At 42.8% G+C, this 12,848-nt stretch overlaps 1 protein-coding gene across 2 annotated transcripts in view; it reads right to left on the reverse strand.

Moving 5' to 3' along the window:
• Nucleotides 1-215: 215 nt before the first annotated feature.
• The window catches only part of LOC110527600 (zinc finger protein 385B), a 143,899-nt gene continuing 131,266 nt past the window's right edge, over nt 216-12,848 (reverse strand). For both annotated transcript variants that reach the window (XM_021608989.2, XM_021608990.2), the window contains 5 exons: nt 6,590-6,779; nt 4,848-5,171; nt 4,451-4,632; nt 3,552-3,653; nt 216-1,955 (listed from right to left, as the gene is read on the reverse strand). In XM_021608989.2, coding sequence (XP_021464664.2) covers nt 1,743-1,955; nt 3,552-3,653; nt 4,451-4,632; nt 4,848-5,171; nt 6,590-6,779 — 1,011 coding nt within the window. In that variant the 3' untranslated portion in view covers nt 216-1,742. The remainder of the gene's footprint in view (nt 1,956-3,551; nt 3,654-4,450; nt 4,633-4,847; nt 5,172-6,589; nt 6,780-12,848) is intronic.

The following is a 12,848-nucleotide window of genomic DNA, read 5'->3' on the forward strand; positions in this document are numbered from 1 at the left end:
TGACCCAACTTACTGTGGGAAGCTTGTGGAAGGCTACACGAAATGTTTGACCGAGGTTAAACAATTTAACGGCAATGTTACCAAATACTAATTGAGTGTATGTAAACTTCTGACCCACTGGGAATGCGATGAAATAAATAAAAGCTGAAATAAATCATTTTCTCTGAATGGTGATCCTAACTGACCGAAGACAGGGAATTTTTACTAGGATTAAATGTCAAGAATTGTGAAAAACGGAGTTGAAATGTATTTGGCTAAGATGTATGTACACTGCCAACTTCAACTGTATCTAATCAAGATATATTAGTGTTTTATTTTTCATGAATAGTTTTTACAAATGTTCAAAAAAGATATCCACTTTCACATTACATTTTGTGTAGATCATTATCAAAAATGACAATTAATTTAAGCCCCTTTTCTAACACAACAAAATGTGGAAATAGTCAATGGGTGTGAATACTTTCTGAAGGCATACCTTCAAAGAATTCCTGTGGAGAAACATCTAGCCACCTTCTATTGTAATCAATTCTGACGGTGTCTATATTAGGACAGCCTAAGTCCTGCTAAGATTGAAACAAGTCCTGCTGAGAATGAGGGTGTCGCAATATTAACACCATAGAGGTTAAATCTTGCTGTTGTTGCCGCGGTTAAAACCGTACACAATATTGCTTAAAATGTAGTGACAATAGTTATCAACTTCTTGCATAGCAAAGGACATCACTGTATCATCCAGAGATGGCAGTTTTTCAATTTTGATCCTAAGCTCACAATTCCGTACTTAAAGGAGCACAACTATAACATTCATATCTCGTTTCTTGATTAAAAAAAAAGTTTAAAGCAGTATTTTCCAAACTCTCCAAACCACGTGTGCATAAACTCTATTTCTAGTACTCTGTTACAATACTACCTAACACAGTTTTGTATATACTGTACACGTATCTTAAACTCTGTACATTATTGCATTAAGGGGTCACAATACAGTGCCCTGACAAAAACGTTGACATCACATAGAAATCAAATGCCCATGACGTCCCTGCCAGACAACAGGCAGGTCAGCGTTAATGTGCAATTCTCCATTTTGTCTTTGGAAAAACAAACAGTTGTTTATCTTATAATAACACTGAAATTGAAGGACCGAAGGAAAACATCCCAGATTTTGCAGGGATGTTTATTGTGATTTTGAAAGAGTTAATCGCAGCTGGTGTCAGTTGTTCAGCCCACAAGAGTTAGAAAAAAGCCTGATTTGAGGTCAATCATGGCACTGTATCCCATAGCTTTCTCCACCATACAAACACTGGAGACAAGCTAGCCCCCATCATCGGTCTAAAACAACACAGCACTTCCTCTGCTGTCCAGCACTACCACAAATTCACACCGATCATGTGTAAGGTGAGATTGAAAGAAGTCCTGACACTGAGGCTGTCCTAATAGGTCACGTACACATGACTGGTGTTGTCCTTACATTGTGTCGAGAAACCGCGGTAATTCAAGTCAATCAGGGTGTAGACAGTTCAATGCTCCCCTCAGTTAAGGTTCAGCATGTTTAGGAGAAACATGTTGTCGGGTCAAGCGCCGTAATTCTGACTGCACCAGTGTGAACATTGCCATGGTAACACCTCTCATACACATCTCAGAGCTCTCTGAGGAACAGTTTGACACCAACTACTTGTGACTCTGAGGCTGTCATAATATGGACACTGTACACACGAAGCTGGACCTCCCTTGGTGCTCAGGATGAGGGGTCAGTATGGGGCGAAGAGGATGGACCCTCCTGTTGGCCGGATAGGGCCAGGAGCCGCTCGCAGGAAAGAGGTCGGGAGGGCGGCTTTCTGGAAGATGGAGGTGTTGGGCCGCGGGTGGAGGGAGATGGAGGGTATTGTGGTGGGGATGAACGGTCTGGAGAGGAAAGCCTGAGACAGGGGCTTCAGAAGGTCCTTCTGGAATGCCAGTTTAGCCTGAGGGGAAGAGAGCAACTCCATGAGACACAACAATTCACATGGGGGTAAGGTGTGTAAATGCTATCCAATTCTATAATTGACTGATTAGTCAACAAATAAATCTGTAAATGAATCCATCAGAGAGACGATTCTAGCCTCTCTGCTCAAACAGACTACCCATAGGCAATGTGTAATATCAATTAAAAGAGAACAGCCACCGGGTGAGATAATACAGTTAATTCTGTACATTGTCAACTGAATTAATACAGATATTATCTCAGGACATTATCTCAGGATACTGGATACTATTTCAGTGAGTTGCTATTCTCTTTTCATCTGGAAACATAGTGTATATACTGTACACTGAGTGTGCTATTTGCATGACAGACTGACCAGCTGAATCAAGGTGAAAGCTATGCTACCTTATTGATGTCACTTGTTAAATCTACTTCAATCAGTGTAGATGAAGTGTAGTAGACAGGTTAAATAAGGATTTTTAAACCTTGAGATTATTGAGACATGGATTGTGTATGTGTGCCATTCAGAGGGTGAATGTGCAAGACAAAATATTGAAGTGCCTTTGGACGGTGTGTGGTAGTACATGCCAGGCGCACCGGTGTGAGTGTGTCAAGAACTGCAACACTGCTGGGTTTTTCACACACAACAGTTTCCCATGTGTATCAAGACTGATTCACCACCCAAAGGACATCCAGCCAACTTGACACAACTGTCGGAAGCATTGGAGTCAACATGGGCTAGCATCCCTATGGAACGCTTTCGACACCTTGTAGAGGCCATGCCCTGCCGAATTGAAGTTGTTCTGAGGGCAAAAGGAAGGTGGAAAGGTGGAAGGTGGGGTATTAGGAATGTCACGACTTCTGCCGAAGTCGTTGCCTCTCCTTGTTCGGGCGGTGCTCGGCGTTCGACGTCACCGGTCTTCTAGCCATCATTGATCCATTTTTCATTTTCCATTGGTTTTGTCTTGTCTTCCCACACACCTGTTTTCAATCCCATTCATTACCTGTTGTGTATTTAACCCTCTGTTTCCCCTCATGTCTTTGTCAGAGATTGTTTATTGTCAGTGTAGTGTTTTTTGTATAGCTGCGCGACGGGTCTTTGTACCCATAATTGTTTATATTCATTTTTCTATTTAGTGTTATGGAGCATGTTACTTGGACATTTATTAAAAGACTCAATTTTACACTCCGTTTGACTCTCCTGCGCCTGACTTCCCTGCCACCTATATACATATATCTGACAAGGAAGGTGGAAAAGAAATAGTTAGTCAGTTGAACAACTGAATGCATTCAACTGAAATACGTCTTCCACATTTAACCCAACCCCTCTGAGTCAGAGAGGTGCGGGGGGCTGCTTTAATCAACATCCATGTCATCGGCGCACGGGGAAAAGTGGGTTAACTGCCTTGATCAGGGGCAGAATGACAGATTTTTACCTTGTCAACTTGGGGATTTGATCCAACAACCTTTCGGTTACAGGCAAAAGCTCCTACCCACCAGGCTACCTGCCGTGTTCTTAATGTTTTGTGCACTCAGTGTAGATTTGACAAATCTCCACCAAAACTGAGGAAAATGACTGATGATAATACTGCCTTACTTCTAGTGTGGCGGTGCTGTGTTGCTGCTTGCTGTAAGGACTGTATTTGGGCTTCAAGGGTTTCCCGGCCACTCGGTCTTTGTGCCTCCGACTGGAAATGTGCTGAAACAAGTACAAAAAAGGGTTGACATAAGTCCTGTAGGCGCATGAAATATTACCTTTCAAAGTCGTTCATACTCAGTTGAAACATAGTGTATATACAAACTCAATATGGCCGACGTAAGCAAATCACTAAAACTGGCACTGATTTCGTATTTCTTCAGAGCTAATCAGTTTGATCTAGTTGATTGTAGGACATATCTCAGCGATGGGAAGCTCTGGTCTTACAGGGTCGCAGTATGTGCAGGCTTTTATTCCAGCCCAGTACTAACACATGATTGATTGAAATAATACATTTTAAATCAAGACTAGTTTATCAGGTTTTTTAACATTTGGAACAAAAGCCTGCACATACTGCGGCCATCCAAAAAATGACAACCCATGCCTTAGGCCTGTTCATTATAAATGTGAAGTTATTAACTGCTAATTTTGTTGGAGATTGACAGTGTAATTATGAGATACCTGTGGGAGAAAAATATAAAAGCCTAGTGTTTGACTCATGGAGGCCATATTCTATGAATTAGAGACTTCATATGATCAACTTTGCAAGAGACATTTCAAATGTAATTTGACTACACAGGCAATGGCATGGCACATACACAAAAAGTTGTAGAAATAAAAAACTATACCGCGGTACAGGATTTTGTGACAAAGACGGAGTGTTGTGTTGCACACACACTGAGGCAATTGTTCTGCCAACTCAATCCACTTCTTGTACAGAGGTAAAATGTATTATTTTGGATTTGTGATCAATTCAATGAATAAATGTTGAGATTGTCTGTAATTGTCTATTTCTTTACCTGTTTGAGCTGGATTTCTGAGTTGACGTGGACATCACAGATTTCGCAGTGAAACATCTTATTCTGCAGGCCAGAGCCTTTTGTGATGGTGGCCTGGACCTTGAGCTTAGCCCCTGGCCTGGGATAGGCTTTGATGGGCCCTGCTCCATCCCTCGCCTCCAGCATCGTTTTGTGCTTGGAACCTGGTAAGGATGTGGAATAACAAGCAAGCAAATTAAAGAGGCTATTCGTCACGTATAAAGGGTGCTCTTGAGCCAAAAGGGGCACATCCCATAGGTGGACAGAAATTACACCTCCCCAGACAATACATATATTATTACATTATATGTACAGTATATGAACCATAGCCAAAGTTTCACATGAACAATTAGCAACTAGTAGATTCCATTTAGCCAACCTGTGTTGTGGGCGTCAAGCTGGGAGAGGGAGTTGACGGCCACTTTACATAACGAACAGTAGAGAAGCTTCTTGGCCTTCTCCTCCTCTGATTCGTCGGAGTGCTTGCACGGGGCGGGGGCAGCAGGCACAGCAGGCACAGCAGGCACTGGGGTTGGTTTAGTGAGGGTGGGCTTTGACATCTCTGGGGCCGGACTGGCAGGTGTGGGCTCACACAGAGGTTTACACAGGATAGATGAGGGCGCTAATGCCAGGCCAGCAGCTGGGAAAAACGATTTTGAAGACGCCATGGGGTAGAGATTGTTTGGATGTAACCCTATTTTAACTGAAAATCAAACAGATACAACAGTTAAACCACCTCATAACCCACTTAACAAAGTGTTGTGCTACAGAGTTAGTAAGCAGGGGTATTGGGCTTTTTTGGTGTGTGTGTTTTATTAGATAGTACACTAGCTCGAAACCTCGCTTGCACGGATACAGTGGCTGTATTCTGGAGGCAGCGGCTTAGACCGCTTGACCACGACAGGCCACAGAATTGGCATTGATGCACGCAATCTGCGATCAATTGAATGAATGAGTTGAGAGCCTTTTCTCTCTCAAACTAGTCTGAATTGCATGTATTCGAAGGTATTAAACTAGTCTGAATTGCATGTCTGTAAGGTTGATACATGCCGTTGTTACCATAAGAGAAGACTCCCTCTATGGTTTTATCTAACCTTAATCAAACCTAACGTCATCTGACTTCCATCTGTTCAGGATTGATGAGTCAGACTCCCCATTTTGGACCGATTTCTTCCTTTTCATGACTATGAATTAGCCAGTAAATTTGAGCTGACCTGCGGAGGAACAGACCGTACACATGATGATTGGTGCTTTTTTTTTATATATATTTTTTTACAGGCAATCTGCAATTGGTACATAAATGAATGATATATATCCATTGATTCTTTAAGAATACACAGTAAATTCTGAATGCCACATGAGCTTAATTCAACTGTCGTGACCGATCAGAACCCAAAATATAAGCTTGTTTTACTCCATTGTTTGTAAACAATGTAACTGTTGATGGCCACTTTGCCTATAATGTTGATATCATGGATGGTCATTCCCTGTATCCATAGCTTTGTCTATGAATTTGCAGGTGCTTACATTTATCCAGCCACATCCCTAAGTTGTGGCGGGGTTAAACTTATTCACAATATGCCTTGCTCATATCGATATCATAACAAATTATTGATATTGGGATCCACCACTACTTATCCAGCACGAATACATCTATCATTAAACCAAGCAACAGCCCAGGTGGTAGCGTAGCCTACCATTCCCAACTCAGATCAATGGGTATGCAATCCAACACCATTTTCATAGGTCAGTGACTTTAGCAATCCAACGCGGCACATTGATGTAGGCAGCACATTCAAATGACCCTGACACATGTTCACAAGCTCCTCTAAGCTGAGGTATAACAATAACACACAGAGAAGCACATACACACATTCACAAACACACTTATCATCACAAGTCCAAACGCTTGAGACAAAGACCAATAAGACAATGGCTGTATAGAGCATGCAGCATAAATATTCAGAGTAGACAATGGGCATGTCCCAAATGGTACACTATTCCCTATATAGTGCACTACCTTTGACCAGAGCCCACATAGGGCTCTAGTCAAAAGTAATGCACTATGGAGGGAATTGGGTGCCATTTGGAACTCAACCTTAAACAAGATGAGCTATTAACCTGGTTGTTCAGAGCTGCAGGCAGTGACAGCGATACTGGAGGAGGAAGAGGAGGTGGTGGAGGACATGAATCTCTTTCCTCTGTCCTGGCTGGGTGTGCTGTTGTTTTTCAGGGTCTTATGTTTAGGCGTCTCTTGCACTTTGAGCTTCTTGGCATGTTTGCTGCCTTTGTAGTGCGCATCGGCTTGGCTCTACAAAAGGGAAGAAATTAACTGTTCCGTCAGGCTCATTGCTAACACAGAGGTTACCGCCACACACACACACACGCACGCACGCAGGCCAAGGGCTGTTAATGTGACCTTATTACCGCCACACCAGCAGTCCCGAGTCATGATGACCATGGTCAAATTCCACGTGACGGTAACTAGGCTTCTCTAAGCTCTGATTCTACTGATGGTCATTAGTGGCCTACCAGACTTGCTAACTGCCTGGTACTAGGGACTCTATTGTCCCACTCATCACTCAAAAATATTTATCAAACACTTAATGAGAGCCCATGAGCTCATGTTGCACAACAATTCTATAGGCTATGTAATTGCGTGAGAAAACAGAGTTTTGAAAGCCTCTATTAAAAAGAGGATGATCCCATCAGCTTTCTATAGGCTAGGCCTACTATATTTATTTATCAACTGTCCTAATATTAATATGATCATTACCCACATATATTATTTAGTATATGTAAAGACAACATTAAATTCAGAAGAGGCTGATGGGGTGACAATATTGGTCTATCACTTGTGAATGATATATTTTCACTTGTGAATGATGCCCAGCTTGTAAGGCAAGAAACAGAGCATTGCGACTTTTTCAAATCATAGTCACACACCTCATGTAGCCTAGCCCATAGGCCTATATGTTTTGATAAGGTTTGTACCACAATTGTGGCCAAATAGCTTAAGCACATTAATCTGCTTTATAACCGGTGTAGAGCCTAACTGGTACATAGGCTGCATGTGAGTTTCAAGTTTGGGGAAGATAATTTTCACCATAAAAATACAGCATTACATGCATAATTGCATTTGCTGTTACTTTCGAGAACAGTGTATTACTGCTAATTAATTTTATTTTGTCATATTCGCATTTATAGCCTAATGCCGTGTACGCATTGCTGCGCTTATAATGTGAAGAAATAGCCTAATAGTTTATCAACATTTTAAGCTAAATGTTCCGATCTGTTACATCAGCCTCAATGCTTTTAAAAGGTTTTTTGATGCGAGTATGTTTGGAATATTCATTTATTGCACAGAAGGACAAGTTGACTACAAGAATAGATCAACTTTTGTACTATGGGGGAATAGTAGATTGACATAGGCTAGTGCTTTTGCTGTTCGTTAGGCCGACTCATCTTGATGAATGATGAAAAGTAGGATAAATGTGGACACTTCTAACATCTCCAATATGCTCTTCGGAATTCGATAAGAGGGACACACGCAGTTGCATCCCGGATGTGTCTGTCTTCATTCACTTGTAACCTACTTAGCTGAAATGATCACGTGACGGGCATCTGAGAGAGCCACGTGAGTGAGAGGTGCTTTGGAGCATTGCAGCCAGGAGAAGGGAATTATATTCATTATATTCAGCCCAAGGGCGGCCGCAAAAGGCATGGATTTATTTAGGGGGCATTACGCCACACAAGGGGAATTGCCACCAGGATATCTGAGGCCTGTTGAAAATATTATCTAGTGCTTGTCATATTGTGAATGAGAGACTGATGAAGTGTGTGCAGCCGGCACAATAACAAATCAGAGATCATGCGTATCATGCAACTTTTTTCCAAATCATCATTAGAGTCCCATCATGCAGCCTTAGAATGTATTCAAAATCTAAACATGTATCCCAACTCAAGTGGCATAAATAACTCTACATTAAGCATACAGTCGAAGTCAGAAGTTTACATACACGTAGGATGGAGTCATTAAAACTTATTTTTCAACCACTCCACAAATTTCTTGTTAAAAAACTGTAGTTTTGGCAAGTCGTTTAGGACATCTACTTTGTGCAAGACACAAGTAATTTTCCCAACAATTATTTAACTTATAATTCACTGTATTACAATTCCAGTGGGTCAGAATTTTACATACACTAAGTTGACTGTGCTTTAAACAGCTTGGAAAATACCAGAAAATTATGTCATGGCATCAGAAGATTCTGATAAGCTAATTGGCATAATTTGAGTCAATTGGAAGTGTACCTGTGGCTGTATTTTAAGGCCTACCTTCAAACTCAGTGCCTCTTTCCTTGACATGATGGGAAAATCAAAGGAATTAGCCAAGACCCCAGAAAAAAATTGTAGACCTCCACAAGTCTCGTTCATCCTTGGGAGCAATTTACAAATGCCTGAAGGTACCACATTGATCTGTACAAACAATAGTACGCAAGTATAAACACCATGGGACCACGCAGCGTCATACCGCTCAGGAAGGAGACGCGTTCTGTCTCCTAGAGATGAACGTACTTTGGTGCGAAAAGTGAAAATCAATCCCAGAAAAACAGCAAAGGACCCTGTGAAGATGCTGGAGGAAACAGGTACAAACGTATCTATATCCATTTTTGAGAAATTTCCTCTGGTCTGATGAAACAAAAATAGAACTGTTTGACCATAATTATGTTTGGAGGAAAAATGGGGTGGTTAGCAAGCAGTAGAACACCATCCAAACCGTGAAGCACGGGAGTGGCAGCATCATGTTGTGGGGGTGCTTTGCTGCAGGAGGGACTGGTTCACTTCACAAAATAGGTGGCATCATGAGGATGGAAAATTATGTGGATATATTGAAGCAACATCTCAAGACATCAGCCAGGAAGTTAAAGCTAGGTTGCAAATGGGTCTTCCAAATGGACAATGACCCCAAACATAGTTCCAAAGTTGTGGCAAAAAGGCTTAAGGACAACAAAGTCAAGGTATTGGAGTGGCCATCACAAAGCCCTGACCTCAATCCTATATAAAATGTGTGGGCAGAACTGAAAAAGCGTGTGCGAGCAAGGAGACCTTCAAACCTGACTCAGTTACACCAGCTCTGTCAGGAGGAATGGGCACTTCCGGCACCTCGCTTCGCATTCATAGGAAACTATGCAGTATTTTGTTTTTTTACATGTTATTTCTTACATTGGTACCCCAGGTAATCTTAGGTTTTATTACATACAGTCGGGAGGAACTACTGGATATAAGAGCAACGTCAACTCACCATCATTATGACCAGGAATACGACTTTCCCGAAGCGGATCCTCTGTTTTGCCCACCACCCAGGACAATGGATCGGATCCCAGCCAGCGAACCAAAACAACGACACCGTAAAAGAGACAGACGAAGCGGTCTTCTGGTCAGGCTCCGGAGACGGGCACATTGCGCACCGCTCCCGAGCATACTACTCGCCAATGTCCAGCCTCTTGACAACAAGGTTGATGAAACCCGAGCAAGGGTAGCATTAAAGAAAGACATAAGACTGTAACGTTCTTTGCTTCACGGAAACATGGCTCACTCGAGACACGCTATCGGAGTTGGTACAGCCAGCTGGTTTCTTCATGCATCGCGCCGACAGAAACAAGCATCTTTCTGGTAAGAAGAAGGGCGGGGGGGTATGCTTTATGATTAACGAGACGTGGTGTGATCATAACAACCTACAGGAACTCAAGTCCTTCTGTTCACCTGATTTAGAATTCCTCACAATCAAATGTCGACCGCATTATCTACCAAGACAATTTATACATATATTCCCCCCCAAGCGACACATCGATGGCCCTCAACAAACTTTATTTGACTCTATGTAAACTGGAAACCACATATCCTAAGGCTGCATTCATTGTAGCTGGGGATTTTAACAAGACTAATCTGAAAACAAGACTCCCTAAATTCTATCAGCATATCGAATGTGCTACCAGGGCTGGTTAAAACCCTTGATCATTGTTATTCTAACTTCCAATATGCATATAATGCCCTCCCCTGCCCTCCTTTCGGAAAAGCTAACCACGACTCCATTTTGTTGCTCCCTGCCTATAGACAGAGACTAAAACAGGAAGCTCCCGCTCTCAGGTCTGTTCAACGCTGGTCCGAACAATCTGATTTCACCATTTCACCTCCACCCTACCTGACACCCTGACCCACTCCAATTAGCTTACAGCCCCAATAGGTTCACAGACGACGCAATCTCAACCACACTGCACACTGCCCTAACCCACCTGGACAAGAGGAATACCTATGTGAGAATGCTGTTCATCGACTACAGCTCAGCATTTAACACCATAGTACCCTCCAAACTCATCATCAAGCTCGAGACCCTGGGTCTCGACCCCACCCTTTGCAACTGGGTACTGGACTTCCTGACGGGCCACCCCCAGGTGGTGAGGGTAGGTAACAACATCTCCACACCACTGATCCTCAACACTGGGGCCCCACAAGGGTGCATTCTGAGCCCTCTCCTGTACTCGCTGTTCACCCACGACTGCGTGGCCATGCACACCTCCAACTCAATCATCAAGTTTGCAGACGACACTACAGTGGTAGACTTGATTACCAACAACGACGAGACGGCCTACAGGGAGGAGGTGAGGGCCCTCGGAGTGTGGTGTCAGGAAAATAACATCACACTCAACGTCAACAAAACAAAAGAGATGATCGTGGACTTCAGGAAACAGCAGAGGGAGCACCCCCCAATCCACATAAATAGGACAGTAGTGGAGAGGGTAGTAAGTTCTAAGTTCCTCGGCGTACACATCACGAACAAACTGAATTGGTCCACCTACACAGACAGCGTGGTGAAGAAGGCGCAGCAGCGCCTCTTCAACCTCAGGAGGCTGAAGAAATTTGGCTTGTCACCAAAAGCACTCACTAACTTTTCCAGATGCACAATCGAGAGCATCCTGTCGGGCTGTATCACCGCCTGGTATGGCAACTGCTCCACCCACAACCGTAAGGCTCTCCAGAGGGTAGTGTGGTCTGCAAAACGCATCACCGGGGGCAAACTACCTGCCCTCCAGGACACCTACACCACCCAATGTCACAGGAAGGGCCATAAAGATCATCAAGGACAACAACCACCCGAGCTACTGCCTGTTCACCCCACTATCATCCAGAAGGTGAGGTCAGTACAGGTGCATCAAAGCAGGGACCGAGAGAATGAAAAACAGCTTCTATCTCAAGGCCATCAGACTGTTAAACAGCCACCACTAACATTGAGTGGCTGCTACCAACATACTGACTCAACTCCAACCACTTTAATTATGGAAAAATTGATGTAAAAAATGTATCACTGGCCACTTTAAACAATGCCACTTAATATAATGTTTAAAAACCCTACATTATTAATCTCATATGTATATACCATCTACTGCATCTTGCCATCTGTATGTAATACATGTATCATTAGCCACTTTAAACAATGTCACTTTTATATGTTTACAAACCCTACATTACTCATCTCATATATACAGTGCCTTGCGAAAGTATTCGGCCCACTTGAACTTTGCGACCTTTTGCCACATTTCAGGCTTCAAACATAAAGATGTAAAACTGTATTTTTTTGTGAAGAATCAACAACAAGTGGGACACAATCATGAAGTGGAACGACATTTATTGGATATTTCAAACTTTTTTAACAAACCAAAAACTGAAAAATTGGGCGTGCAAAATTATTCAGCCCCTTTACTTTCAGTGCAGCAAACTCTCTCCAGATGTTCAGTGAGGATCTCTGAATGATCCAATGATGACCTAAATAACTAATGATGATAAATACAATCCACCTGTGTGTAATCAAGTCTCCGTATAAATGCACCTGCACTGTGATAGTCTCAGAGGTCCGTTAAAAGCGCAGAGAGCATCATGAAGAACAAGGAACACACCAGGCAGGTCCGAGATACTGTTGTGAAGAAGTTTAAAGCCGGATTTGGATACAAAAATATTTCCCAAGCTTTAAACATCCCAAGGAGCACTGTGCAAGCGATAATATTGAAATGGAAGGAGTATCAGACCACTGCAAATCTACCAAGACCTGGCCGTCCCTCTAAACTTTCAGCTCATACAAGGAGAAGACTGATCAGAGATGCAACCAAGAGGCCCATGATCACTCTGGATGAACCGCAGAGATCTACAGCTGTGGTGGGAGACTCTGTCCATAGGACAACAATCAGTCGTATATTGCACAAATCTGGCCTTTATGGAAGAGTGGCAAGAAGAAAGCCATTTCTTAAAGATATCCATAAGAAGTGTTGTTTAAAGTTTGCCACAAGCCACCTGGGAGACACACCAAACGTGGAAGAAGGTGCTCTGG

This window comes from Oncorhynchus mykiss, chromosome 7, assembly GCF_013265735.2.
Source record: "Oncorhynchus mykiss isolate Arlee chromosome 7, USDA_OmykA_1.1, whole genome shotgun sequence".
In the NCBI taxonomy this organism is placed as follows: domain Eukaryota; kingdom Metazoa; phylum Chordata; class Actinopteri; order Salmoniformes; family Salmonidae; genus Oncorhynchus; species Oncorhynchus mykiss.